General features: G+C 32.5%; 2 protein-coding genes across 5 annotated transcripts in view; one reads left to right on the top strand and one right to left on the bottom strand.

Annotated features, from left to right (window-relative positions):
* LOC145284492 (coiled-coil domain-containing protein 12-like) lies at positions 1 to 27,911 on the bottom strand. 2 transcript variants are annotated; one of them, XM_080133369.1, is made up of 6 exons: positions 27,123 to 27,911; positions 25,589 to 25,762; positions 15,717 to 15,793; positions 12,898 to 12,959; positions 10,111 to 10,222; positions 2,296 to 2,435 (listed from the first exon to the last, which is right to left on the bottom strand). In XM_080133369.1, exons 2-6 carry the CDS (start codon positions 25,726 to 25,728, stop codon positions 2,338 to 2,340), a joined length of 489 nt encoding a protein of 162 aa, XP_079989495.1. In that variant the 5' UTR covers positions 25,729 to 25,762; positions 27,123 to 27,911; the 3' UTR covers positions 2,296 to 2,337. The 2 variants fall into 2 exon arrangements, with proteins under 2 accessions (XP_079989494.1, XP_079989495.1); XM_080133368.1 differs by lacking the exon at positions 27,123 to 27,911 and having other exon boundaries at positions 1 to 2,435; positions 25,589 to 26,711.
* Positions 2,427 to 27,990, top strand: part of LOC145284494 (uncharacterized) — a 30,551-nt gene continuing 4,987 nt past the window's right edge. For 2 of the 3 annotated variants that reach the window (XR_013868847.1, XM_080133370.1), the window contains exon 1: positions 2,427 to 7,604. Coding sequence is in view for 1 of the 3 variants with exons in the window: in XM_080133370.1 (XP_079989496.1) it covers positions 7,472 to 7,604 (133 nt within the window). In the remaining 2 variants the exon portion in view is untranslated. Of the gene's footprint in view, positions 7,605 to 16,758; positions 16,987 to 27,990 lie in introns of all 3 variants that reach the window. The other variant, XR_013868846.1, reaches the window with a different exon arrangement.

A 27,990-nucleotide genomic window follows, 5' to 3' on the forward strand; every position in this document is an offset into this window, starting at 1 on the left:
TATCAAAAATATAATTTATTACCGCATAAATTATCTCTGACTTTCTATTTATTTACACATAATCTATGCTGAGCGAGTCATTTTTATTCAGATAATTTACATTATATAGAATAAAATGGATGACAACGACCAGGTACCGAAATCTTCAAGAAAATAATACAAGGATATTAACTGGACCAATGGAAAACACTGAACTCCTTTTTAGAGATTTTAGATAAGAAAAATTTTGAGGGATTAAAAAAAAAAGAATTTTCTGAAGAGCTCAAAAAAAAAAAGAAAAAAAGAGAAATGCTCGGAATAAAAGATTTTTGTTTTTGTCCAGAATTCTCCTTAAATTAAAAAACAAAAATAAAAAAAACTGCATGATGTATGTACCCATAACGAAATGAAAGTATCATATTCCAAAAATTATGTAAATTGATCAAGTAGTTTTATTTTTAAATAAAATAAAACAAAATTTTATGAGTACCCAAAGAGTGACTTCTCTTCATCCCGAGTCTGGTATTTGGTGGCATATTTAAGTCGGTTAGTTTTGTGCTGTTCAAGAAGACGTGGTTTCTGCAGTCGCTTTAAATAATTGAAACCCTTCATTTTCAGATGCCATCTGATGGTTTTGCTGTTGTGAAACAAAATGTCAAGAAACAAAGGGAAATAACTCATTAATTCATATCAGATTTATGTTATAATGCGTACGGGTTTGTATTACTGTACACATAGATTCGAAAAAGTTGTCAAAAAAACAAATATAGAACAAATAAATGTTATCAAAGGCAAGATAAGTTACTTTTCTACCAAACTGGATATATTTTTTGTGTTTTTATTCAGTGTAACATGTTTATTCAGTTCGAAAAACATGCAGTGTTTACCGATGTATTGGAAAATTCAAAATGGCAGCCGACTCTCTCTCGGAGAGGGTACGTTTGGGAAAAGGTATTATAAATAATAAACTAGACAAAATACTGTTAGAAATTCGCTCATTATATGTTACCATGACATAATTTGACATATATTCGGTTGTTTTCTAACAGTATTTTGTCTAGTTTATTGTTTATAATACCTTTTCCCAAACGTACCCTCTCCGAGAGAGAGTCGGCTGCCATTTTGAATTTTCCAATACATCGGTAAACACTGCATGTTTTTCGAGCTGAATAAACATGTTACACTGAATAAAAACACAAAAAATATATCCAGTTAGGTAGAAAAGTAACTTATCTTGCCTTTGATAACATTTATTTGTTCTATATTTGTTTTTTGACAACTTTTTCGAATCTATGTGTACAGTAATAAAAACCCATGCGTACTAATTCCCATTGATCACTTAAAAATTATTTTCTTTACAAAAATAAAATTACCTGATCAATTTACATGATTTTTGGAATACAATATTTTCGTTTTGTCATGATTTATATATATCATACAGATTTTTTTTGATTTTTTTTAATATGGGGGAATTCTGAACAAGAAATGAAATATTTTAGGAGTTTCTGAAAAGAAAATCAATCTTTTCAATGAGTACAGTTAGAAAAAGACATTACATAAATCTTTCATCTTGTAATATTTGATGTAAATGTCTACTTCTCTCTATTTAATGTAGAGTAGGAAGAAGTTAGTATCAAGCTGGTCAGAAGAGGAAGTGAGCATGATAAGATGGTGCGCCACTTTTCTTTTAAACATTCCTTTCTTCAACGTTTTCTCAAAGTTTATGATGTAAGTATAATAACAGATGAAAACAGAAAAAGTTGCAACTCTTAATGAGTGTGCTTGTTTTGTTAAGATAGAGTCCACAGATCGATATTTTTAAAAATGTTGTTTTAAGCAACAACAATATTACATACTTAATTGTCATGCTGAAAATAGTAATATATCCAAAAATTATGAAAATTCATTCAGTAGAACATTATTTATAGTTAAAAGTAATTTTTACAGAAAATTGGGTAAAATTGCATTTTTCTTAGAAGTTATAAACAGGAAGAGTCTACACACAGGGGACATAACTCGGAACAAATATTTTAGATTACTCGTTAACATTATTTCAAAAGCCATTCTTAACATGGGGAGGGGAGGGTGTTTTGTAACTATTCTGTGCTTCCACCATACAATTTAATAAAAAAATTATTATGAAATTTGAATTTAACCTGAAAAAAATTACCAAAATTACCATAAGCACCAAAAACACAATAGCAGTTATTCTACTCTATGAATTTTCGTAATTTTTGGATATATTACTATTTTCGACATGACAATTAAGTGCATAATATTGTTTTTGCTTAAAACGACATCTTTAAAAAATTGATTTGTCGACTCTAGCTTAACAAGCATCGATTTTTCTTTCTTTATTCAGTCATTTTCTTCAACATCTTCATCTGCTCGCGCTAATGCATCACTTGCATTAACTGCATCCAACAGATTATCACTGCAGCCTTTCAATCTGTCTCCTGCAAAATACAAACATATTCAGATCAATATCTCTTAATTAAAGGAGAAAGAAAATGTTATGTATGAAATTGGGTCAATAGTCAGTGTTATATGAAAACATATGGCAATTAAAGCAGCAGTATAATAACTCACAAGGTATATCGCCACTTGGACATAAGGGGTTTCTATTTAGGACCATGCCGAGGAAAGATTAACAAGATGTTGGTTTACATTACATTTAAACTTCTGCATATCAGTACAGTCAGAGAAGCAGGTATTGCTATACATCTTATGAAATGAGTAACTAATTTTTATAATTTCAGGTTCAAATGAACAGTTACAGTAGGAATGTGAATACACCCTATTAAAGCCTAAAAGCCTGCTTGTCACAGCTGGTGAATTTCATAAATGCAATCTGGATGTGAGGACGCTTTTAAATTTGGAAAAAAATGCCACAGAAACGTATGGAATATTTCAGACTGCTTTTAGACCATCTTGCATAAATCGAGCATCAATTTTTGAATGGCATAAGAGTTTCAAAGAAGGCAGGAAGTCTGTGATGGAGTAAGGAAGTCAGAACACCAGAGTTGATTGGCCAAATAAAGAATTTCAGGGATAAAGACCGTCATGTCTATATAAAAACAATAAGTGCAGTTTGATGTCAGTGTTGGAAGTGTACATACAATTATTTGTGAGTGACCGAAGATGTAGAAAATTTGCGCAAAGTTTATCCCAAGGATGCTTAGAGAAGATTAGATTATTTGACCAAGATGAGTATCAAAACAGTTTCTCACTCTCCTTATAGTCCAGACTTTGCTCCTTGTGACTTTTGGTTATTCCTTAAGCTCAAGGAAAATCTTAAGAGGCTGTCGCTATGAGACAATTGAGGAGATGAAAGAGGCAGTAATGAGGGTCATTGACATGCTTACACAAGAAGCCTTCCAGAAGTTGTTGGAACCATACAAGTCCATTGCAATCGGAGGAGATTACTTCAAAGGAGACTAGAGTTTCATGTGTGTATTATCAATAAAAGTGACCATATGAAAAAAAGTCTGGAGACTTATTGAAGGCACTTCGTATATTAAATAAAAGATGAGAAATAGAACATAGTATGTATTTGTTTCTCTTATCTACTCTTTTCCCTACCCCTATTTGTTTTTCATGTTCTTTTCTTTTAGTAGTGTCCTTTATTTGATTTCCTACTGATATATACTTATATATTGTTTTTTTATTTTTTCCTTCTTCATTTATTTTTCATATTGAAATATACTTATATGTTTCTTTATTTTTTTTTTATATTATTTCATTTCACACCTGAATGTTCTTAAGTCGGTTATTGTTTTTAAAGCTAAAATAAATTTGACCTCCGCGGTTTCTACCAAATTACTTAGACAATTTCTGGTCTAAATATTTGAAATTTTACATAAAAGGGAATTCAGAGATAGGGCAAGCTTTTTAATCGGTTTGGGTTGAAAATTTTTAGTTACCAATATATGTATGTATGTATGTTTGCATGTCTGCCTAAAACTTTTGACAGAGGCGACAGATTTTTACAAGATCAGTATCGTTTTGAAGTTCGACCTTTCAGACGACAAATACCGAAAAATCAGCTAAAAACATTAACATGTTCACCTTCAACTGGGCACTTTTCTACAGGGGGGGGGGCTTTTTTGTTTTTTTTTGCTTAACATACACCTCCAAATACCTGGGCAATGCCGGGCAGAAATGCTAGTTAAATTATAAATGAAAACGAAAACAGACGGAGATTTAAATCTTCATCACAAAACTACTCAAGGTACTTTTGCGATAAAAGGGACATAACTCTTGTATCCACAATACTATGCAATTTCAGAAAAATGTATTTCAATTTTATTTTCAATATTTAAAAAATATTTTAATAGTATTTTTATTAATACTTAAAAATAATTTAACAGTATTTCAATTTTGTTTTTAATATTTTGACACAAATTTTCACTGGGCATAACGAAAACAATTTTCAAGGCTCTTTTTTTTTTTCTTTATTTTTTTACATAGGCATCCCCCCACTTATCAAGGCCAAGAGGCCACTCGAGGATAAGGGTTACAGATTGTACAGTAGAAATTGGACAATATAGTAATCGTTAATAATGGAAATTCGGTAAATTTGTTAACTTATATGGAACGGTTCATCAAAAACTTGTTTACGTTAGACTTGAAGACAACCATATTGTAGTCAGCTGGAAAGCAGGAAAACAGAAGATAATTCCACAGGCGTGCAGTTCTAAGAAAGAAGCTTTGTTCATGGAATCTACGTTTAGGTTTAGGCACAGATAAAGAGTGGGGGAAATTAGTGATAGTGTTTTCTGCTAGATGGGTATTTCTTGTGAAAGTCTGACGAGGGGGGGGGCATAGATTGGAGCTCAGCCAAGCACTTGCCATTAAAATAACGATACATCAGAGACAAACTCGCAACATCTCTTCTATGAGAAAGAGGTTGCAGGGAAGAGAAAAGAGCATCCCCTACGAGGCTACAAAGTCTATTTTGAACTCTATCAAGGCAGGATAAGTCCTTTCTAGCAGCTCCTGCCCAGATGTGACAACAGTACTCCATCCCTGGATGCATCTGGCTCTTATATAGATAGAGAATTGCATCCTGTCCTGTTGTCATAACTTGGATTAGTAGAGAGCATGAGTTTTCAAGAAATTTCAAGAAATTTTCCATATTTTCGAGGTAATAATAGAAATAAGGTTTTTTACAAGGCAAAAGTCAAAATTTAAGGACTTTTCAAGTCTGTACGAAACTTGGACGATGCAAAATTTAACGACATATTACAGAATATTAATTCATTACAGTCCACTTATAAAATAAATATGCAAATTAATAAAACTGTTTGTGAATACGGTGCTTGTTAAGAGAGTCAACAGATCCTTTTTTTAAATATGTGATTATAACCTAAAACAACAGTACAGGGTGGAACAATAAAATTGTCGCCCTAGAAAAAACAACATGATTCTATTTCCATTTGATGAAAGTAGGTTTTCTTTTCATCTACTAATTGGCCAGGTGTGTACCAATCCCAAGGGCGATAGGAGCCTTCTATTATGTTTGAAAGTGAAACAATGTTCAACGAGCGAGATCAGAGATGCGTCACTGTACAACTCATGTTCTCTACTAATCCAAGTTATGACAACAGGACCATTGCCAGCACCCTCAAAATGCATCACTGGATTGCCACAAATAACAGAGATGTGCCCAGGGTAATGAAAACAAAATTTCCGGCCACAGTTATGATCTTTGGTGTGGTTTTAAGTGAAGGCTACATCATGCCACCTCACATCTTTGAAGTCAGCCTGAAAGTCAACACTAAAGTGTACCTGGATGTGCTAAAGATTGTGACAATCCCCTGGTGCAATCAGGTGGCCGCTGGCAAACCTCGGGTGTGGCAGCAAGACTTGGAGTTGGCATACAAGTCCAAAGAGACCCAGGTTGGCTTCAGAAGGAGTGGTACAGCTTTGTACCCTTCTCTCACTGGCCCTTCCTCCTCTCCCAACCTGAACCTGCTGGACTACTTTGTTTAGTCAGATGTCGAAAACATCACCAACATGACCTACAACACCAAAGCCTGCCTGATTGCCAACATCCACCGAGTATTCGCCGAGCTCCTGCGAGAGCTTGTGGAAAATGCATGCTCCCAGTTCTAGACCCATATTGAGGCAGTGATTGAGGCTGAAGGCAGCTACATTGAATAGATGTCAGCTCTATTACATAATCAAGTTACCTGAATTAATTTTTTCAATAAAAGTGTTGTTTTCTTTTGGGCAACAATCTTATTGTTCTACCCTGTACTTAATTATTGTGTCAAAAATAGTAACATATCCAAAAATTACGAAAATTCATCAAGTAGAACAACTGCTATTGTGTTTTTAGAAAAAAAAAATTCTATTGCAATCAGCTATAACAAAACATAAGCCATTACAAGGGCGAAAAGGGAGATAAGTATGTCCTCTGTATTCACCATCTTCAAGGTGTTTACATCTAGGGAAATGCAATTTCCTCCAATTTTCCGTAAAAATTACTTTTAATTATAAATAATTTTCTACTCAATGAATTTTCGTAATTTTTTTTAATATATAACTTTTTTCAACAGGACAAGTAAGTACCATTGTATTTTCTTAAAGCAACATTTCTAAAAAATCGATCTGTCAACTATCTTAACAAGCACCATAAATACTTGCAGTTTGCTATACATACGATATTCCAAAACATTATGCTATATTATAGAATTAAATAAGCACAACCCGTTTTGTATGATGAATCATTCGATATCAATGAAATTGCTGGAAATATGATTGAATATCAGTGTACATGGAGAAAGTGCATATTATTCATTTTTGTCCTAGTGTCTGGGTATAGAGTAAGAGTACATCTTAGTGAGTGAAGACTCCTCCTTTTTTTTTTTATTATAACTAAAAATATATTGATCAGGATTAAATATTAAAATTGATTGAAAGTAAAAACAATTTATTTTAAACATAAACTAAGAATTAGTCAAAATCTTTTCTTTCTAAATTTTTATTCACCTCAAACAAGGCACATTTTTGAGGTGTAAAGGGTTACTGTGAGTTTCTGCACGTTGGTAAAGTGATTAACAACCAGTGTGCACACAGCAAAAGTGTATATTATTAATTTTTGTCTCAGTGGATGATCTTAGTGAGGATAGATGGAAAAATCCTTTCGCATTTTTTCATTCAGATTTCTCCAGAAATTAAAAAAATAAATCAGGAAATAAATATTGAAGTACCAAATAATAATATGTAGGCAACAGAGTCAGGATGGTCAACATATGCACTCAAATGTCACTTCAATCTGCTCTATACTAGAAACAGACAGTAAGCGAGAGAAGTGTTCATTGAGAAGTTTTGAGCAGACAACACGTGTAAAAAAAAAAAAAAAAAAAAAAAAAAAGAAAAGAAAAAAAAACTTAAGAATTGATTATAAATTAAGATGTCCGTAACCCCTGAATCTTTTCCCCTTCCGTCACTAGCAGAAGAGAAGGTGACATCAATAGTTTAATAAATGGCACATTTCCAAATTCAGAATCTTCTAATTTTCTTTTGTTGTTGTGAAACTTTAATTCCAGCAAGAACGAATCCCATGAAGAGAATTGAGGATGAAGTGCCTCAGTCACACGAGAAGTGGTTGACACAAGGTATGATTTATTTGTGATTTGCTGATTTACATGACAAACAAAATACTTATACAGTTTTAAGTTATTAAAAAACTGCTGGGTGAGTGGGGGATTGTTGTAAGAGAAATCGCTAGCTACCATTAATGATAATGTGAAAAACGAATTGAGTGCTAGTCTGTCAAGTTACAACAAAAAATGTCTCTATATAAATGTACACATAATCAAAATAATACTAATAACAAAGAAGGGAAGTGATAAGTTGTAGAATAGATTCAGATAAACACTATATAAAAAACAGAAGTTTGTAAATAGGCACATGAACTTGTGGAGAAAGGGATGAATGACACAGGTAAGAAATACTTAAATGACATGAATTGGTCAGCCTAAATTTATCTGAAGGAGAAAAACTAGATCCAGTATCAAAAATATTTTTATTCACGTGTTTTGAGGGAGGTGGTGTTTGATCAACACTGCTGGGGAGCCATGATTTAATATACTGTTTTGTTTTTAAACCCCAAAACAATATGTCATGGTAAACAACTGATGATCCTTTTAAAAATATCAGTACTATTGTTTGTTCATGAGAGTAAAACTATTTAGCAATACGGGAGATTAATCAACTTACTGACAAAATAATGTTCCAATCAAGGACATTTTTTTAATAGTTTAAAAGGTTTTAAAGACTATATATATATATATATATTTATATATATATATATATACGAGATATATACTTATGTAAATATGTCAGCTTCGGTGCTTGTCTGCATTTGGGCATATAAAAAATTTTTCAAGAAAAATCTTTATGATGCACATATATGTCACCACACAAAGATGTCATATTCCAAAAATCGTCTAAATCGATCAAGTAGTTTTCTTTATTCAAGAAAATCAAATTTTATGACACATTTTATTAAAGGATTAGTGCATCATCTTAATTACAAATGATTGGGAATGTAAGATCAACAAGGGCAGACAAATCAACAAAATAAATCTTTTATAGGTTTTCGGGGGGTCCTGAAAACGAAAATAATGTAAATGAACACAACGTATAATGAACACCCACATGTTGACCCCCTATCCTCAACAAAAATTCTGTGTTTACATTTGGGGGGGGGGGGTGATTTTCTTTGATTAAAAAAAACAAACTACTTAATCGATTTACGTAATTTTTGGAATATGACATTTTCATGCAGTGACAGGTACGTACATCATGATTTTTCTTTAAAAAAATTTTTCTAAAAGGCTCAAATGTACACAAGTTTCATGTAAACATATATTCAAATATAAGATTTCATTATATATATATATATATATATATATATATATATAAGTAAATAATTATTGTTAATCGTGACACCCTGCACTAATGATTCCCGAAAGGATGAAACACTAGTGTCTGTAGGTATTTAATAATTATTATAGTAAACAATATATATATATATATATATATATATATATATATATATATATATATGTGTGTGTGTGTGTGTGTGTGTAGTAATAGAAATCTATCGCAATGCGAGAAATGAAAATATGCCAAGGTTGAGAAGGAAGAAGTAAAAAATAATGTGATTTTATTTTTTATAATAAATCTTACTTGCTAAGTCAAAAAGTTTACAAGATTTGGAGGTTTTAAATTTCTTGTGATTAATTAGTCCTATTTTGATTGCGATATATGAGATATAAGCCCTCTTCTTGGAGGCAGGGGTACATACAACAATTTGCTTTTTATCTTTTTGAATAATTTTTATATTTTAGTTAGAACATCAAAGTTGTAAAACTGAAAGTTAGGCAGAGCGAGGTATCCTGAAATTGAATAAAAAAAAAAAAAAAAAGCTCATATTGTTCAGATTCTTCGGACTACTGGGATGTGAGTGGGAGATACCTCTTTTAGCTTTCCAGAAATGGGCACTGTTACTTTAATTATATTTAGAAACATAGTAGCTTATTTGATTGGGTTTCAGCAAGGTTTTATTGCTTTCAAACAGTTTATTTTTTATTAAAATAATGTTTAATGTATCTCAATTTTTGAGATGAGGATTAATTATTCATATTATTTGGATACTTCAAACTACTGTTCTCATCTTGAGTGTGATTTTTCCTGTTTCAATCTATGTACCCTCCAACCTTAATGCACATAGATTTAACACATGTCACAACCAGTCAATGATTAATAAAAATGTTGAGATGAAAAAAAAAAAAAAGGGGAAAAAGGAGGTAATATGCTATACAGGAGAGAAAAGAGAGTAAACGCTTTAAAGAAGTTTGATTTTCTTGTCGTTAAAAAACATTTAAATAATAATAGGTACTCATGCATATATGTTACCCCACTATTTTTTAAATAGTATTTTTTAGTTGAATTCAATTTTTATGATATTTTTGCTTACTAAATTGTTAAGTAAAAGTGCAGAATAGTTATAAAACACCTACCCCCCCTCCTCATGTTAAGAATGGGTTTCTAAATAACAGTATTATTTCAGCGTGGTAACATAGATACATAAGTACCTAATAATAATAAACTTACGTATCAGCTGGGCAATAGCTCGCTGTGTTCGTCGCTCAAGTTTTTCAAATCTTTTGGCCACATCTCGTTTCAAATCCCAATCTGGTTTACGGGGCGCTAAATTAATTAAGTCCTAGGCAGAAAAAAAATGAAAAGAATGAGTATAATATAAAATATTTGGGAAGTGGAGAGAGATTAATTTAAAATAACTTTTGAAAGGATGCAATCCAAAATCTTTATTTTGTGTAGATATCAAGCATATAAAGTCAGTGAAGATTAACTACAGAAGGGAACGATAAAATTGTTGCTCTAGAAAAGACAACATGATTCCATTTCCGTTCAATGAAAGCCGGTTTTCTTTTTGTGTTGCAGACCATCTACTAGTTGGCCAGTTGTGTACAAATCCCAAGAGTGATAGAAACCTTTTATCATTCGTTGACATCTATGCTGATGACATGACCATCTATGGCAACACATCAAAGGCCATAAATGACAAAGTTCTCTCTGATTCTCTCTCCTCTGATCTTGAGCGCGTGGTACAGTGGGGGAAGAGGTAGCTGGTTACTTTTAATGCATCTAAAACAAAGCTCCTATCTTTACATCATCAACACTCTGATTCCATCTGGCATCAATTGAAATGGATGGTTCTCGTCTTGGGGAGACTCCATGTTTTGACAAGCTTCTGGGTTTGACCTTTATTCCTGATCTGAAATACATCAAGTCTGTTGCCCAGGTCGCTGGGAAAATGGTGGGATTCTTCTACCGCTCCAGAAGATATCTTACTGCTGATGCAATTCTCTATCTGTATAAAAGCCGTCCAAGGATGGAGTACTGCTGCCATATCTGGGGTGGAGCTGCTAAAAACAGCTTATCCTGCCTTGACAGAGTACAAAATAGACTTCATGGCTTAGTGAGGGATGCCCTTTTCTCTTTCCTGCAACCTCTCTACCATAGAAGAGATGTTGCGAGCCTCTCTTTGTTTTATCGTTATTTCATGGCAAGTGATCGTCCGAGCTCCCCCCCCTCGCCAATCTTTCACGAAAAACACCCGTCTATCTGAAACCACTGTCAGTAATTTTCCCCACTCTTTATCTGTGCCTAAATCAAAATGTAAATTCCATGAACAAAGCTTCTTTCTTAGAAGTGCACACCTGTGGAACTCTCTTCTGTTTACCTGTTTCCCACTTGATCACAACTTAGATGTCTTCAAGTCCAACATAAACAAATTCCTGATGAATCGCCCCCTTAAGTAAGACACTTTATTAAATCTCCAATACTAACAATTACTACAATACTATCCCATTGATTACTGTACACACAATAACCCTTATCCTCAAGTGGCTCCCGGACCTTGATAAGTGGTGACTCCATGTAAAAAAAAAAAAAAAGTCTAAAAGTGACACAATGTTCAACGAGCGAGATCGAAGATACGCATGCTCTCTATCGATCCAAGTCATGAAAACAGGACCATTGCCAGCACTCTCAAAATGCATTGCTGGATTGCCATGAACAACAGAGATGCGCCCAGAGTGGTGAAAACAAAGTTTTTGGCCACGGGATATGATCTTTAATGTGGTTTCAAGTGAGGGCCATATTATGCCACCTCACATCTTCAAAGTTTGGTCACATGTCACGAACATCTCCAACATGACATCCCACAATACCAAAGCCAGCGTGATCGCTGAATATTCACCGAGCTCCCATCAGCACTTGTGGAAAAGGCATGCTTCCAAGTCTGAACGCAGTATCAAGGCAGTAATTCAAGCTAAAGGCGGCTACATTGAATAGATGTCAGCTCTACTACATACTCAAGTTACTTGAATTGATTTTTTTCAATAAAAGTTTTAAAATGAAACTGTAGTGTTGTTTTTTTTAGGGTGACAACTTCATTGTTCCACCCTGTAATAACTAAAAAAACAAAAAAAAAAAAGATACATAATGAAAAATACTCCTTCATCATATTTGACTTAATGTCCATTTTACATGTAGACATGTGTTGGCAACTTTTAGAAATTGACTTTCAAATTAACCTATCTCTGACCAGCTGACTAGGTAGCAAATCATGTGCAAGAGAAATTCAAATAACTTCACTTAAGGGGATGTCAAATCCAGCAATTTGGAGAAAAAACTCCCATGCTTCAAGTTCCTAAAATATTCAAATACTCATTCATGGCACTTGGTTTGGCTGTTTTGTAAATGGAAAAATGTCAGATTTGTATTCTTTATTTTGCAGAACATGATTGAGTTTTGCAAAAAGAAAATTTAAAAAAATATCAATGTTTGGTGCATTTTAGGTCAAAAAGCCTGATCTGATAACATTAGACAATTTGCACTTGGTTGACCATGGTGCTATGTAAGAGAAAAACATTATAACTACAATGGAATGGAAATGGTAAACAGTACTAACCCTATGCGGGTTTAAATTGACTTCCTCCAAAGGAAAAAGTTCCATGGTAGTATGAAATTCACAAGCAGTCCCCAGTCGCATGTATATCCTCGTTAGGTTTTTGAAACTTGTAGGGAGGTGTCAACGTCCTCCGACATACAGTGCCTGGAATTTACAAATTAGTCACCCATCTGATACTGACCAAGCTCAACGTTACTTAACTTTGGTGATCTAACAAGAACTGGTGTGTGTCAACGTGATTATGCTGTACTCAACCTACAATTGAAGATTTCTTTTACTTGGAATGTTGACACTAAAAAAGAAGAAGGAATATTTCCAGCCATTTCGATTAACTTGTAAGTTTAAAAAAAATGGATAGTTCAAATTCTTACCACATAAAGCTTACAAAAGTGAATACTTACAACATCCTCAACAACGGTTTTCACATTGGCTGCTTCCAGCTGATCTTGAATTTTCTCTTCAACTGAATAAAAAAAAAAAAAGTGGTAACGGTGTGACAAGATATGAACATAAGCAGCCACAGTTAGCATGTGCTTCATGTCAGGAATCAGCGGCAATGCAAACTTTTAGATGCAAGACTAAGGTGATTATGCAAATGCAAGCAGTGTTGGAGGTCCGAATTGGCAAAATAAAAGATAGATTTTTTTTTTTTTTTTTAGATCGGCAGAGTTTTTTTTTTTTGTTTTTGATGCCACATCGTTTGCATGTGATTTTGTTGTTGGAGAAAACAGAAGAAAGGATCTCTACTGCTTATGCGAAGAATAAACAGCTCCACATGATTAGAGGATTTCAGAATACATTACAAATCATAATAGATCCTTTATCTCTTTCTTTTCTTAATTATTTAAATCATCCAATTTCTCTAACCACTTCTCTTTTCATTCGCCCTTCCTCCGACCACCTAAAACGTTCATGTAGAAAATTAGATATTTTTGTACATTTTTAGGAACCCTATATGGACTAATCAGAATCATATTCCAGGTATCACTGATCCTACTCCTAAGTATTTTAATTTAAAAAATAAAATTAAGAAACTGGCTTTCAGTGTTTGGATGTGATTTTTTATGTTTTGACTGATATAATCTCCGGCCTTTTTCAAACGTATCTTGTCGCAATTTGGAATCTTTCTGTCAAACTCAGAAATCTGATGGTTCAATAGTCAGTGTGGGCTATACTAAGAACACAATTGTGAATTACTTAAGATTTCTATCCGGATATGACTGATGAAATGAGAGGATGCTATCTCTATGAAATAAAGGGTTCCGTTTGATATTTTATACAGATTCACAAGTTTGAAAAGATTCCTGAATATGACAAAAGAAGAAGGTCGAAACATTGTGAAAATAACACTCAAGATGAGAACAATAGTTTGAATAATTCAAATAATACCAATGAAAAACATTTTTGCATTTATTCAGCGATAGATATACATTAACATTTTAGTAACTTTTATCTTATTCTTTGAATGTATGTCTAAGTAGCAGTTTTAGTCATTTAGAACTGCTTTAAAGCGTCACCGCTCACTCATTTTTTTGACCAAATTTCAAACAATTATTACAGTTTATAGATCACCTTCTCAGCTATATTGTAAAACAAAAAAAAATTTCAATTTTCGTCCAGTAAAACAAAAGTTATGATGAATTTACTGGTGTTCAAAATCGTAAAAAAACATAGGGTGAGCGATGTTTTTTTATGACTGGTTTCCATAGCAACCACGTCGCTTCAGCAACTACTGATTGCAAAAAGAGAAGTAACATGTGAAACAGAAAATGAAAGGGAGATAACTGGGGGGATTTTATTGAAAGCAGACGAGTGTCGTACATTGTTATTACATATGTGTATGTTATGTTTATGGGGGCAAAAAAATAAGACTGAAATTAAATAAAGAACAAGTGAATTTAATGGAAGCCTGGAAAAATCATAGATTACAATAGAAAAATGCGAGCATGAAAAGTAATATGGTTAAGCTTAAACATGGAAAAGTAAAGGACTAGTTGTTAAAACTGGAAAAGAAAAGGACAAGATATTCTAGTAAAAAATATAAGGTACTTGTACAGTTTAATCGAGATATTAAAAAATGAAAATATCGAAAAAAGGTTATATTGTACGTATCCGTTTTGACATGAAGATCTCCGAAAAAAAATTTCACCTAATTTGATTGAGTAGTTTTTTTTGTTTTTTTTACAGCGGAAAAACACGTTTTTATGAGAGCGCGTTGAAGGCAGACATCTGGGATTTTTTTTTAATTTTTGTTTGGAGTTTATAAAAGCCATGGGGAGATAACTCCATGTAAAGCGCCGACACTCCCTCCCCCCATCTTTATTACTAGCTTTTCTTCATAAAAATCGAACCTTTTACTCAGTATAATAACAAATTGTTTTTTCACTGTAAAACAAAAACTACTTGATGAAATTAAGTGAAATTTTTTTTCGGAGAACTTCATTCCATAACAGATACGTACAATTTAAACTTTTTTTTCGATATTTTCATTTTTTAATGTCTTGATTAAACTGTATAAGTACCAAATATAATAATAAATTTATAACTTAAAATATTGCAGCATTAAGAATTTTTTTTTTAATTCAATTTATAACATTATATAATCAATTTTTAATACTGCAATATTTTAAGTTATAAATTTATTATACTTTTTACTGGAATATCTTGTCCTTTTCTTTTTCAGTTTTAACAACTAGTCCTTTACTTTTCCATGTTTAAGCTTAACCATATTACTTTTCATGCTTGCATTTTTCTATTGTAATACAAATTTATTTATCTTTTAAATAAAACCGTGAAGAAAGGAAAAGAAAGAAATCAAGAAGTCAGGTTCTCCAAAGAATAGGCCCAAAAGAAACACAACATTGGTGCATAAACAACTTTTCTGCAATTTCCAAATTCTATTGATTTGCATAACATTTGTCAACAAAATATTTTATGAGTACTGAATTCCAAATGACAAGTTAGCATGTTGTGTCCATATTAAAAATGGGAGATAATCTTCTATGACAAGTTTGGTCTAATGTGAATATTGTTCAGAGTTTATGGACACTGAATAGCAAATTAATTTTATTTTGCATTAAAATTCTGTTGAATAATTTTCCGTAATCTTTGGTTTACACTAATATTTTTCACTGATATTCATAAATTTTCCTGCTATTTTATTTTTAACTGCTATATTTCATTTGAATCTCAATATAAATAAGCACAAAAAAAACCCTACCTTTTCCAGGTTCAGTTTTAGTTAAAGCATTTTCTTTAAGGTTGTCATCCATTGGCTGATAACTTCTGAATATGGGCCTGAAGAAAAACAGAAATTGAATGTCATTTTGGCTAAACATAACAAGTTAAAAACAGAAACAGAAAAACTGAACAAGTTAGTTTTTTTGTTTTGTTTTGTTTTTTTAAATAAAACATTTTATATTCTTAAAAGTTATTGATAATAATATGAATTTGTTTTTTACTTTTGGACCATAAAAACGAAAATGTTTTGACTTATTTGTTTTTATTAAAAAAAAAACTGAATGTTTTTAAAGTTTTTAATAGTTTTTGTATCTTGCTTCAATTTTAACTTATTCTTTGCTTTTTTTTTTTCAAATTAAAAAACTGAGACACAGCAACTTTTTTTTCAAATTTAAAAAAACATTTTTTAAATAATTATAAAATTTTTTTTTTTTTTAAAGTTTGAATAAAAAAGACGCAAATCTATTAAAACATTTTGTTTTATGTTTCCGGATGTCACATTTTGCAATGTACAGAATAGTTAACAAAGCTTCCTCCCTCCCCATGTTAAGAATGGCTTTCTAAATTATCTTCTCCAATTTACCTATCATGCTAAAATAATAACGCTATTATTTAGAAGTTCATTCTTAACATGGAGAGAGGTGTGCAGCTATTATATGCTTTCACCTAACAATTTAATAAATAAATAAGTTTGGAAAACTGAAACTCGTAAATTATATTATGGATGAAGTTTAATATCAGGATGTGATGCGAGAAATTACACAAATTGAATTAGGTCTCCTCATTGGTTGATCAGTTCAATACATTGTTTTAAAACAGCCATTCTTATTGGTTGAATTCAAATATTATACCGCACGAGTTGCAGACCTTTTTTCAACTGAAAATCAATTCTGGAAAAAAAGTTGAAGACGCTGGACTCATTTTATTTTTCTTAATTAATAAAAGTGGCTTTGTCATATCTGTGGGACTATTTAACCAAATAAGTTAGGTATTTCTTTCTTGGCGTAATATTGTTTTTTCAGTCAGCAAAGATTGTTGATTTAATTTACAACCTCATTGGATGCATCTGAATTACTAATAGATTGTCGTATTAAAAGAACAGTTCTCCGTGCCAAGGATAATTACTAATCTTCATAGAAGATTTTTCACCGACCATTTCATCTAGAAGTCAACTACCAGGCTTAGTCGAGCTGCAAGATTACACAACATATTTTGCAAGAAAAGAAAATGACCTGCAACTAAATCATCAGGTAAGTGCACTCTTCAATGTTGTGTTTTACATTTCACCCTCTGCCAAAGTTCTAAACTATGTGGGAATAGAATTCTCACAGTGTCTCTGACCATTTGCTTATCATTAATTTGATTTGTTCTAAAGTGATTTTGAATGAAAAAGTATAAATTAGTGCTTGTTAAGACAGAGTTGACAGGTCGATTTTTTTAAATATGTAGTTTTAAGCAAAAACAACATTACTTACTTGTCATATCAAAAATAGTCATATATTAAAGAATTACGAAAATTCATTGAGTAGAACAACAACTATTGTGATTTTAGTAAAAAAAAGTCTATCACTATCAGTTTAAAACAGTACATAAGCCATTAAAATGGCGAAAAGTGAGATAAGTATGTCGCCTGTATTTGCAATCTTCAAGGTGTTCACATTTAAGGAAAATGTAATTTCCCACAATTTTCTGTAAAAATTACTTTTAAATAATTTTCCACTCAATGAATTTTGTACTTTTTGGATATATTACTATTTTCGACATGACAATTAAGTGCTGTTGTTTTTGATAAAACTATGTATTAAAAAAAAAACAATTTGTCGACTATCAGAGTAATTTTTTGTTTGAATTAAAGTTTAATGGGAAAACTTAATTGTTTTCTAGCATTTTGTGCATTACTGTTTTGGGGATATGTTTTTGCTGTCATTTGTAAGTTCTTAGAACGGGGGGGGGTATGGGGGGGGTCAGAATTTTATTTTTTTAATCCTAGCAGCCATCAAGCGGTGCCTGGATGCAGGGTGGGATTCAGCCTTTTTTTTTTTTGCCTTTGGTAAGTAGAAGGCCTACACTTTTTGACCTGGCATCATCATCATCATCATTACTCCCCTCCCCCTGCAGTCACCTCTGCTTGCCCTGTCAGGAGTGGGGGAGGGGCAGCTTTAGCCTATTTTCCTCAGTTAAAGTTTCGATGATCTCTAGGAAGGACGTGAGCTGACTGTAGCTCTGTCAAGAAAAAAAATTTTGACATTAAATATTATGTTCTGTATTTTTCTCCTTTAGGGAGAAACGTTTACAATTTTATTCCTAGTTAATTAAAAAGCAACAGGATTTTCCCAACTGGAAAATTATTAGTCGCAAAGGACTGTTTGGTTTTTTAAATATTTTGCTATACGAAACAGAATTTTAATTTGCTGGCCTGACAAGACAAGAAGATTTGGCTCACACGTTTTCCATGAAAGGAACTAAGGAAAGATACCGTTTGGAAGACTATTCAATCAAAATTCCCTTCTCTTCAGGACATTTTTATTTTAAAAGGAAAAGAAAACAAAAACATTAAAACCAGAAGGTTCTATAAGATTGAGAGTGTCTCTCAAGAAAAGGGCTAAAATATATACAGACCATTTCCCTAAATGAGTTTGTAATTAAAGGGTACTCTAATTTAACTTCCAAATCTGACCCCCAAGATTGCCATGGGCATGGAATATGTGCCTATATAAAAGATGGGTTTCCATGTGGTACGGACATCTCCAGAGAAGATCCTAACTTACCCTATATGTGCTTCCGAGTTGCACTTGCTCAAACTACTGCATTTATATTTGCTCTCTATCGCCCCCACAACAGCGGAGTTACTATCTTTAAAAGCATATCTGAGGAAATTGACCACGTCCTACCTGCTTATCCTTCAGCTAATATTCATGTCTGTAGAGACTTCAATGTTCACAATGTGGAATGCTTAACTCACTCAAACAAGATCGATGATGAGGGGAGGTTCAGTCATGATTTCTCCATTGCTTATGACCTCACTCAGATTGTTCACGAACCCACGCGTGTGGCTGATACTGACAGCCAGTATGCAGGTCTCCTAGACCTTTTTCTCACAACTTGCCCTGAACTGTGTTCAGCTTCCGTTCTGTCTCCACTTGGATCTTCCGACGACTCTGTTGTATCAGTTAAGATAAAAGCGAAATGTAATAAGTCCTCAGATGTATCTTTCCATCGTACAGTATATCGATACTCTATGGCTGACTGCCAGCAACCACTGTAAAGAAGTAATAAAAAACGCAAGAGAGTTGTATGCTCAGTCCATCAAATCCAAAGTAGCTGAGCAGTGGCTTGGTTCCCACCAGTTTTGGCAAATAGCAAACAGAATCCTGAACAGAAGCGTGTGTTCTATCCCAACTCTCATAAATGGACCTGAGGTCATCTCGTCAGCATCAGACGAAGTCAAACTCTTTGCCAAGAACTTTGCAGCTAATTCTACTCTTTGCGACCAAGGCCGCCAACCTCCAATATTTCCTCCTGTATCAGAAAACATGCTATGTGATATACAAATATTTGTATGTGACGTTGCCAAGCTGATCAAAAACATTGATTCCAGTAAAGCAACCGGCCCTGATGGTATTCCAATTATAGTACTCAAAAGACTTCAACCAGAACTAGCGCCAATCCTTACAAAACTATTTAAACCTTGTCTTAAGGAGAATTGCTTCCCGTCACCCTGGAAAATCTCATCAGTATGCCCTGTATTTAAGAATTCAGGTGATCGCTCATCTTCCTTTCAGTACAGGCCAATAAGTCTTCTGTGCGTCATGAGTAAGTTGCTGGAATCTGTGTTAAATAGAGAAGTAATCAACCATCTCAGCAAAAATAACCTTCTTAGTGACATGCAATATGGTTTCCGTTCTGCTAGATCTACAGCAGATGTGCTTAGTTATATCTCATAAGATTAGCGAATTTCTTGACGGAGACTACCTTTCTAGGGCAATTGCTCTTGACATACCAAAGGCCTTTGATAGAGTATGGCATAAAGGTTTACTTCACAAGATCTCCAGCTACGGTATAGCTGGAAATGTATTGTCAATTATTAAATCATTTCTCTCTGATAGGTTCATAAGAGTAGTGGTTGATGGGCAGAAATCAGAAGCTCTCATTATTAATGCTGGAATCCCTCAGGGGTCCATCCTGGGCAAAATTCTCTTCCTGATCTACATTAATGATCTTCCAAATCACATCCTTACATCATTTGTAGACATTTATGCTGATGACACTACTATCTATGGTAGCACATCTAAGACAGTAAACGACCAAGTTCTCTCTGATTCTCTCTCCTCTGATCTTGAGGAAGTGGTACAATGGGAAAAGAGGTGGCTTGTTACTTTTAATGCATCTAAAACAAAGCTTTTATCTTTATATCATCAACGCTCTGATCCCCATCTGGCATCAATTGAAATAAATGGCTCTCATCTTGGGGAGGCCTCATGTTTTGACAAGGTTCTGGGCTGGACCTTTACTTCTGATCTTAAATGGAACACATACATTAAATCCATTGCCAAGGCCATTGGAAAAATGGTGGGATCTTTCTAGCAATCCAGTAGATATCACACTGCTGATGCAATTCTCTGTCTATATAAGAGCCAGGTACATCCAAGGATGGAGTACTGTTGCCACATCTGGGCAGGAGCTGCTAGAAAGGACTTATCCTGCCTTGATAGAGTTCAAAATAGACTTCGTAGCCTCGTAGGAGATGTCCTTTTCTCTTCCCTGCAACCTCTTTCTCATGGAAGAGATGTTGCGAGTTTGTCTCTGCTTTATTACTATTTTCATGGAAAGTGCTCGACTGATCTCCAATCTATGCCCTCCCCCCGCCAGACGTTCACAAGAAACACTCGTCTAGCAGAAAACACTATCAATAATTTCCCCCACTCTTTATCTGTGCCTAACCCTAAGCATAGATTCCATGAACAAAGTTTGTTTCTTAGAACTGCACGCCTGTGGAATTCTCTTCCGTTTTCCTGCTTTCCAGCTGACTACAATATGGTTGTCTTCAAGTCTAATGTAAACAAGTTTTTGATGAACCATTCCATATAAGTTAACAAAATTTACCGAATTTCCATTAGTAACTATTACTATATTGTCCAATTTCTACTGTACACTCTTTAACTCTTATCCTCGAGTGGCCTCTTGGCCTTGATAAGTGGTGATGCCTTTGTACAAAAAAAAAAAAAAATATATATATATATTTAAAAAGATCTCTTTTCGCATGCTTCTTTTCTTTCAAGTTTTACAAATCAAGTAAAACTATTTTTTATGATTATTTTATATATTTTCACGTTTTATTTGTCACTATCGTTTGGACGATAAATTTAACTTTGTTGTTCCATTCGATAGAATTCCAGAATTAGTTTCTCAATTAGAGACCCCTTTTTGTATGTTCTATTTTTTTTTTATATATATAATTGGCACACCTGAGGTTGCAATCCAGCATTTTATTTTTCAATAAAACTTGAGTAAATTAATATACTTTTCGGGTCTGGCTTTCCATTTTTTTCCTTTTTTATATTTTGCCTCACTTTCGTTTACTGTCGCTATTCTCCAGCACTTTGTTTTATTTTATTTTATTTTTTTTCTTTCCCCATATTTAAAAATATTTATTACCTTAAAAAAAAGAAAAGAAAAAAAAAAAAAACGAGTTTTTGTAGGTCCGGGAAAAATGAATGCCGATGCTCAAAATGTATAAATATTTTGACCCCTCCTTTTACTTAAAAATTCACCAAAAATCAGGAAATTACCAATTTTAATAAAATTTTCATTATTTATCAAATAAGGATCGTGGAATATAATGAACTAATTATTTTTATTTAAATCTTAGTGGAAATGTATTATTTTGTTTAAACAAAAAATACCTTTACTAAAGTTATAATTTTCAGTAGTAAATAAAAAATGCAAGAATTTATTTTTGCTTTTTTATATAAATAAAGCATCGTAATTTGTAACAATAAAAAAATAAAATAATTTTTACAGGAACATTACAAAAAAGCCCTAAAGTTTGTATTAATGAATTCGATATAACCACGGCTACCGAGAGTAAGAAGAAGGCCTGTTAACTGAAAAATGCATGCAGGCCATGTAGGTAAGATTTGTCAGACTGTCAGTACTATATAAAGGCCATTTGAAAAAGAGCAATAAAACATTTAAAAAAAAAAAAAAGGAACACAGTTCGATTAATACTGAAACTGAACTTTATTCAATATAAAATATAAATATTATCTATGTAAAATTAAGTAATTTTAAAGCAATATAAAATGTAATACTAATAAAACTGAATTATGAAGTTAGGAAACAAAGAATTTAAAAACATATTAAACACCAACGATTAAAAGTGAAAATCATCGATAAATAATTTTAAGAATGAAAACAAACGATAAAATACAAAATATTGAAATCAAACAAATAATTTAAATACAAACAAACAATAAAAGTTACTAGTGCAGAAATATATTTTTTTAATTTAATTTAGAGAAAAATCACGAGTTGAATGTTATTTTATGGAACTTTAGAGATTATTCAGACTAATGTCCTCATCTTGCGTGTTTATTTCACAATGTTTTATCATCGAATCTTGACTTCTGTATTACATCCTCAGGCCGAAAATGATGTTCACATACCTAAAAACATAATTAAAGAAAACATTCATACCATAATGTAAACTATTGCTAAAATCTAAGAAAAGATTGTAAACAAACATTTACAATAATAATAATCACAGTGTAGTACCTGTTCTGATGCTACACGTCATTTGTTCTGTCCTCGGTCAGTGGAGGAGAAATCCATCATGAGCGAGACAATTTTTATTTTATTTTTGTTCCTATCCAGAGTGCCCCTTTTTGGGGAGCTAAATTTTCTCACATTTAAGCCCGACCTTGTGTCTAACTGTGCCCTCGTGGGGAGGCAAGTAAATAAATTAAAAAAATATATTTTTGACAAATATTCTCATGTAAAAATTATTTGTTTATAATTTTAAAACCTAAAAAAAATTAAATTAAATTTTCAATCTTCCTGATAGACTTTTTAGCCTTATAAGAAAATAAACAATTAAATATATCAACATAATATTTACTGTATTAGCAATAAATAATATTGTTTCTGTAATTTATATTAGCAATGTTATCAAACCTTATGAAAGTACTTGAATACAGTTCTAATTAAATACAAATATTAAATTAACAAATAACATTACTTACTTTACTATATTTGGTATGAATAAAAAATTTCCCTTCTAATGGCACATATCCAAATTGAGAAAATTTAGAAAAAGAAAATATATGTACTTTGGGGCGTTTTCGATAATTTCCTCGGCAATTTGTAACAATGCAAGAATACACCATGTTAGACAGCAAACTGAAAACTAGACGAAACTGCTGCTGATAGCCTAGATCATATCCCTACAAGTGAATCTGATAGTGACGTCACACTGTCATGTGCATCGGCCTTCTTTACTCTCGGTAGCCGTGATATAACTCGAAGAAAAATGAATTTCTCGAACTACCGATATTACTATTGAATTAAGCATTGTTTATTTAATATTTTCACACAAAAAAATTATAACAGCAAAAATATTTCTACTTTTTTTTTTTAATTACAGATTTCGCATAATTTTTATATGCAAGATTTTAATAATTTCCTTGCCCGCAAGAATGTGAAACTTTCGGCGTAACATAATTTTTATATAATCTCAAACAATGATTAAAAAATATTAATTTAAAAACAGGAACATAAAAAAATAATTAAATTAAAAAATGCTAAAAATTGATACAAACGTTCAAAATAGGAATGTATGGATGCACGTCTGGGAAGAAAAAAAAAATCTGACCCCCCCCCCTACCTCCTTTTACTATCATGACTTCATTTTGAAACAGCGTTTCGATTGGCTGAAATTTGGGGCCTCCTTATAATCGTGTTTACAAAATTTTAGTTTGTTGCGTTTTTGGCGAACGGTAAATTACTTGCTTTTTGAGGGCTAATAAAGTTTTCTTTGCACAAACAGGGTGTTTTTTTTTTGTTTTTTTAATTTAATTCATTAAATCTTAGGACTTTACTAATTATCTTTGAAATAGACCCAGAAAACTAATATTTATCTTTTAAAGGATTTTTACAATGAATTTATTTAATTTCAAAATTTAGCTGAATTAGTTGGCTCGCCATGAAAACATTTTTTCATAACTTTTTTTTTTCACGTGTACAAATATTTTTCCCCTTCAGGTAATTAACTTTAGTCTCTAATCTTTCAAATACAATCAAAAAGTAGTCGGAAACAAAAAAAAATTATGATAAATCGGTTTTCAAAACTAGGTCCCCCTATTTTTGCCCGCCCATTTTTACCCGTACCTAGTGTTGTTTTGGTAATGACAACTACAAAATAAGTTAGGGGAGACAATCCAAGTAGACCGTAGGCGAAATTGCCAACGATTCGCATTAAAAACAATACAATAACACAAGATAAAACATTATCTGAACATTTTGTTGGTTGATGTTGTTCCTAAACAAAATTTTTGGGTTTGTATTACTGTACACAGATTCGAAAAAGTTGTCAAAAAACAAATATATGACAAATAAATGTTATTAAAGGCGAGATAAGTTACTTTTCTACCTAACTGGATATATTTTTCGTGTTTTTATTCAATGTAACATGTTTATTCAGCTCGAAAAACATACAGTGTTTACCGATGTATTGAAAAATTCAAGATGGCGCCTCGCCTCACTCCCTCTTTAACACGGGAAGTTTGGGAAAAGGTGTTATAAATAAAAAACTAGAAAAAATACTATTAAAAACCCGCCGAATATATGTCAACCTATGTCACGGTAACATATATTGAGCGAGTTTTTAACAGTATTTTATCCAGTTATTTATTTATAACACCTTTTCCCAAACTTACCGTGTTAAAGAGGGAGTCAGACGCCATCTTGAATTTTCCAATACATCGGTAAACACTGCATGGTTTTCGAGCTGAATAAACATGTTAAATTGAATAAAAACACGAAAAATATATCCAGTTTGGTAGAAAAGTAACTTATCTTGCCTTTGATAACATTTATTTGTTATATATTTGTTTTTTTTTGACAACTTTTTCGAATTTATGTGTACAGTAATACAAACCCAAATTTTTAAATCGTATTTTTCAAATTGTGCCACTATTTTTTTTTTTTTTTAATTGAACAGGTAAAGAGTAAACAAAAAAGCTAAAAAAAAAAATGGTTTGTTTTACAATCGATGAAAAAGTGGTCAACAAAACAAATATATAACGAATAAATGTTACCAAACGCAAGATAAGTTACTTTCCTATCTATCTGGATAAGATTTTAGTGTTTTTACTTAGTTTTAAATGTTTATTCGGTTCGAAAAACAAGTAGTGTCCAGCATTACACGAGCACAAGATGAAATGGCCGCATGCGCATGCTTTGAAGCTTCGACCATGACTTAAAAATTATACAAAATACTGTTAGAAACTCATCCAATAAATGTTACCGTGACCTTTATTGGGTGGGTTTCTAATGGTATTTTGTTTTACTTTTAATTCATTGTCGCGTATTCAACGATAAAATACCACGTAGCCATTTTTTCTTGTGCTCATGTAACGTTCATGTAAATAAGCTGTGTCAAGCGACGCTTGTTGACACGGCTTGTTTTTGGAACCGAATACACATTTTACATTAAAAAAAAAACAAAAAAAACATTAACTACATTTAGGTAGGTAGAAGAGTAACTTATCTTGCCTTTGGTAACATATGTGTTTTAAATCTGTGGATTGTAAACTAAACCCGAATAAATGATAAATAAATATGTATTTTTATCACCTTGGTAATTTTTCTGTTTCATCATTCTCGTTATTTTGCTGTGATGTATTTTCATCACGTTTTAAACGTTTGGCTTTCATCGCTTCGAGTTTTTCTTTTCTTTTAAGTGCTGCATTTTGTAATTCGCCAACTTCAGCCATGTTTTTTTATTAATTAAAAAGAGAAGATTTCTTCCTTAAAAAAAAAAAAGAAACAATAAAGCAAAATATATAAAAACAAAAACACAGAATTGTTTAGAGATGAGAAGTGTTCTGATCAATAAAGAGTTGTTTTTTTTATCGAAGAATTTTTTCGTTCAAAATAAAGCACCAGCAGAGCTAGCCTCATTTTTTTTTAAAAGCTGATCTCATCGCCAGCCGCATATTCGTACGCGTAAATAACATCACCGATCAATTATGGCGTTTTCCTCCTCACACGTGTCCTCGAAATAAGCTTCCCGGCTCTTTCAATAACGAACGCTGTTATTTATTTATTTTTTTTTCTTTCTTCCCCCGAACTCGTTTCATTCTTGTTATCTTTGATTTAAAGTGCACGCCTTCTTTTCACTTTATACTGAACTCAGTCCAAATTTCGAACTTTTATTAGCTTTTTAATCAACTGCTATACTCTATTAAATTATTAATGTTTTTCCTCACAAACAAAAGATTTTCCAATGAAACAAAAAAGTACCACTCACCCTATCAATATTTTCTCTAGTAATTATGATTATGATATAATAAAGGTAAAATTTTACTTTAAGACCCGTCTCACGTTCGTATAGAACAAAATATTTTTTTGTAGATTTCGGTGTGCTAAAAACAATTCTGCAAACCGTTTCCATCGCAAATAAAAAGTTTCCATGATATGAAGAAATTATTTTCTCGAAAAGTTGATAATCATTTTTCCATGTAAATTTAACTTAAAATGAGCACCCACTTTCTGGCCACTTGAGAGAGAGGGGGTATTTTTGTGTGTTTGGCTAAAAGGTTTTTTTTCGATTTCCTTTTCTGTTTTCATCTTTCAATAAAGACACTTGGAAATTAAAAATAAAGAAAAATCGGTATTATTTAATTTAAGACCCGTCTCACATTCGTATAGAAAAAAAATTTTTTTGTATATTTCGGTATGCTTTAAAAGAATATGGTAACCGTCGTTTTTCGGTCGCAAATTTACCGTTTGCATGGTATTAAGCCCTGAACTCTGGGACTATTTTACATTTAAAAAATATGCGTATAAAAATGGCCACCCGTGATAATATATAGAATTACATGGCTTAATATTTGGAAAACTACATGTTTTTCGTCTAATTTAAAATTTTCGCCAATGACACTGTGACAAGGCAGTTTGGTAAGCGAGTGCACATTTAACAGCCTTCGTTTATGCTCGCGCGTAGCGTAAACGAAGGAAGGCTAGGCTGTGAAATGGAAAATAGTCCTAGAGTTCAGAGGTTAATACCATGCAAAAGAAATCAAACAAGTAAAGTAAAATAATACCATAATAAATAATATAATAAATTATATTTCAATTTTCAAATTAGTTCTGTAGTGGTACTTACTTCGGGTCTCATAAGATCCCTTTTTCCACCACAAATAAAATCAAATCAAATCAAACATGTGAAATAAATGGTGTTTATTTACACACAAGTAACAAACGAATAAAAAAATTTTATGTCCAAAAGGTGTGTCTGGATAGACAGTTCTTGCAAATGTGAAAGTTATTGAGACTGGTCGTTGTTTTGACAAGAAAAAGCAGAGAGTGTCCTTTGTTTTCTCAGCAAGAAAACACGCTTAATTTTTGTATGTGCTCATAGGTGAAATAAAGAAGAAAGTAAATATCCTTGCGTGTGGCTGAATATCTGTATTATTCGCCGTGTGTGTGCGTGTGGATAAACGCTTGTGTGTGCGTGCATGTGGATAATCGTGTTTTGTCATACTGGCGGAAAATTACGTAGCAACGGAGTCGTTGACGTGTAGAGGACTAGGATATATAAATCCTAATCCCGTTACAAAAGAAAACAATGAAACGAATGGAATTGAAGGAAACAAAAACTCAATTGATGGATAAGATAAACGTGTCGTTTATTTACTGTTGAAAGAATGAATGTTTTAGATATAACATGTTTTCATGTCCGCGCGGGTGTAACCATTGTTTGTTGCGAGACTGGTGGTGTAGAAAAAAGGAAATGTGTGTTCATCTCACTATCGTTTGTTCGTGTGTGGGAAGATAAGTGAGTAATATAGTAGAAATGAGAATGATAGTCCAGCGTGTAGACAAAGGCAAAGGATAGAGCGTTGACATCAGTTAGCAGTCAGCTACACGAAGGTGTTCTCAGAGACCAGTTGTATATATAGAAAGAGAAAGAGTGAGAATGTCAATCCAGTTCATGGAGAGAGAAAGCGTATAAAGTGTACGTACTGTCTGTT

The sequence above is a fragment of the Euprymna scolopes genome, chromosome 9, assembly GCF_053919585.1.
Source record: "Euprymna scolopes isolate OS-2025 chromosome 9, ASM5391958v1, whole genome shotgun sequence".
NCBI lineage: Eukaryota > Metazoa > Mollusca > Cephalopoda > Sepiida > Sepiolidae > Euprymna > Euprymna scolopes.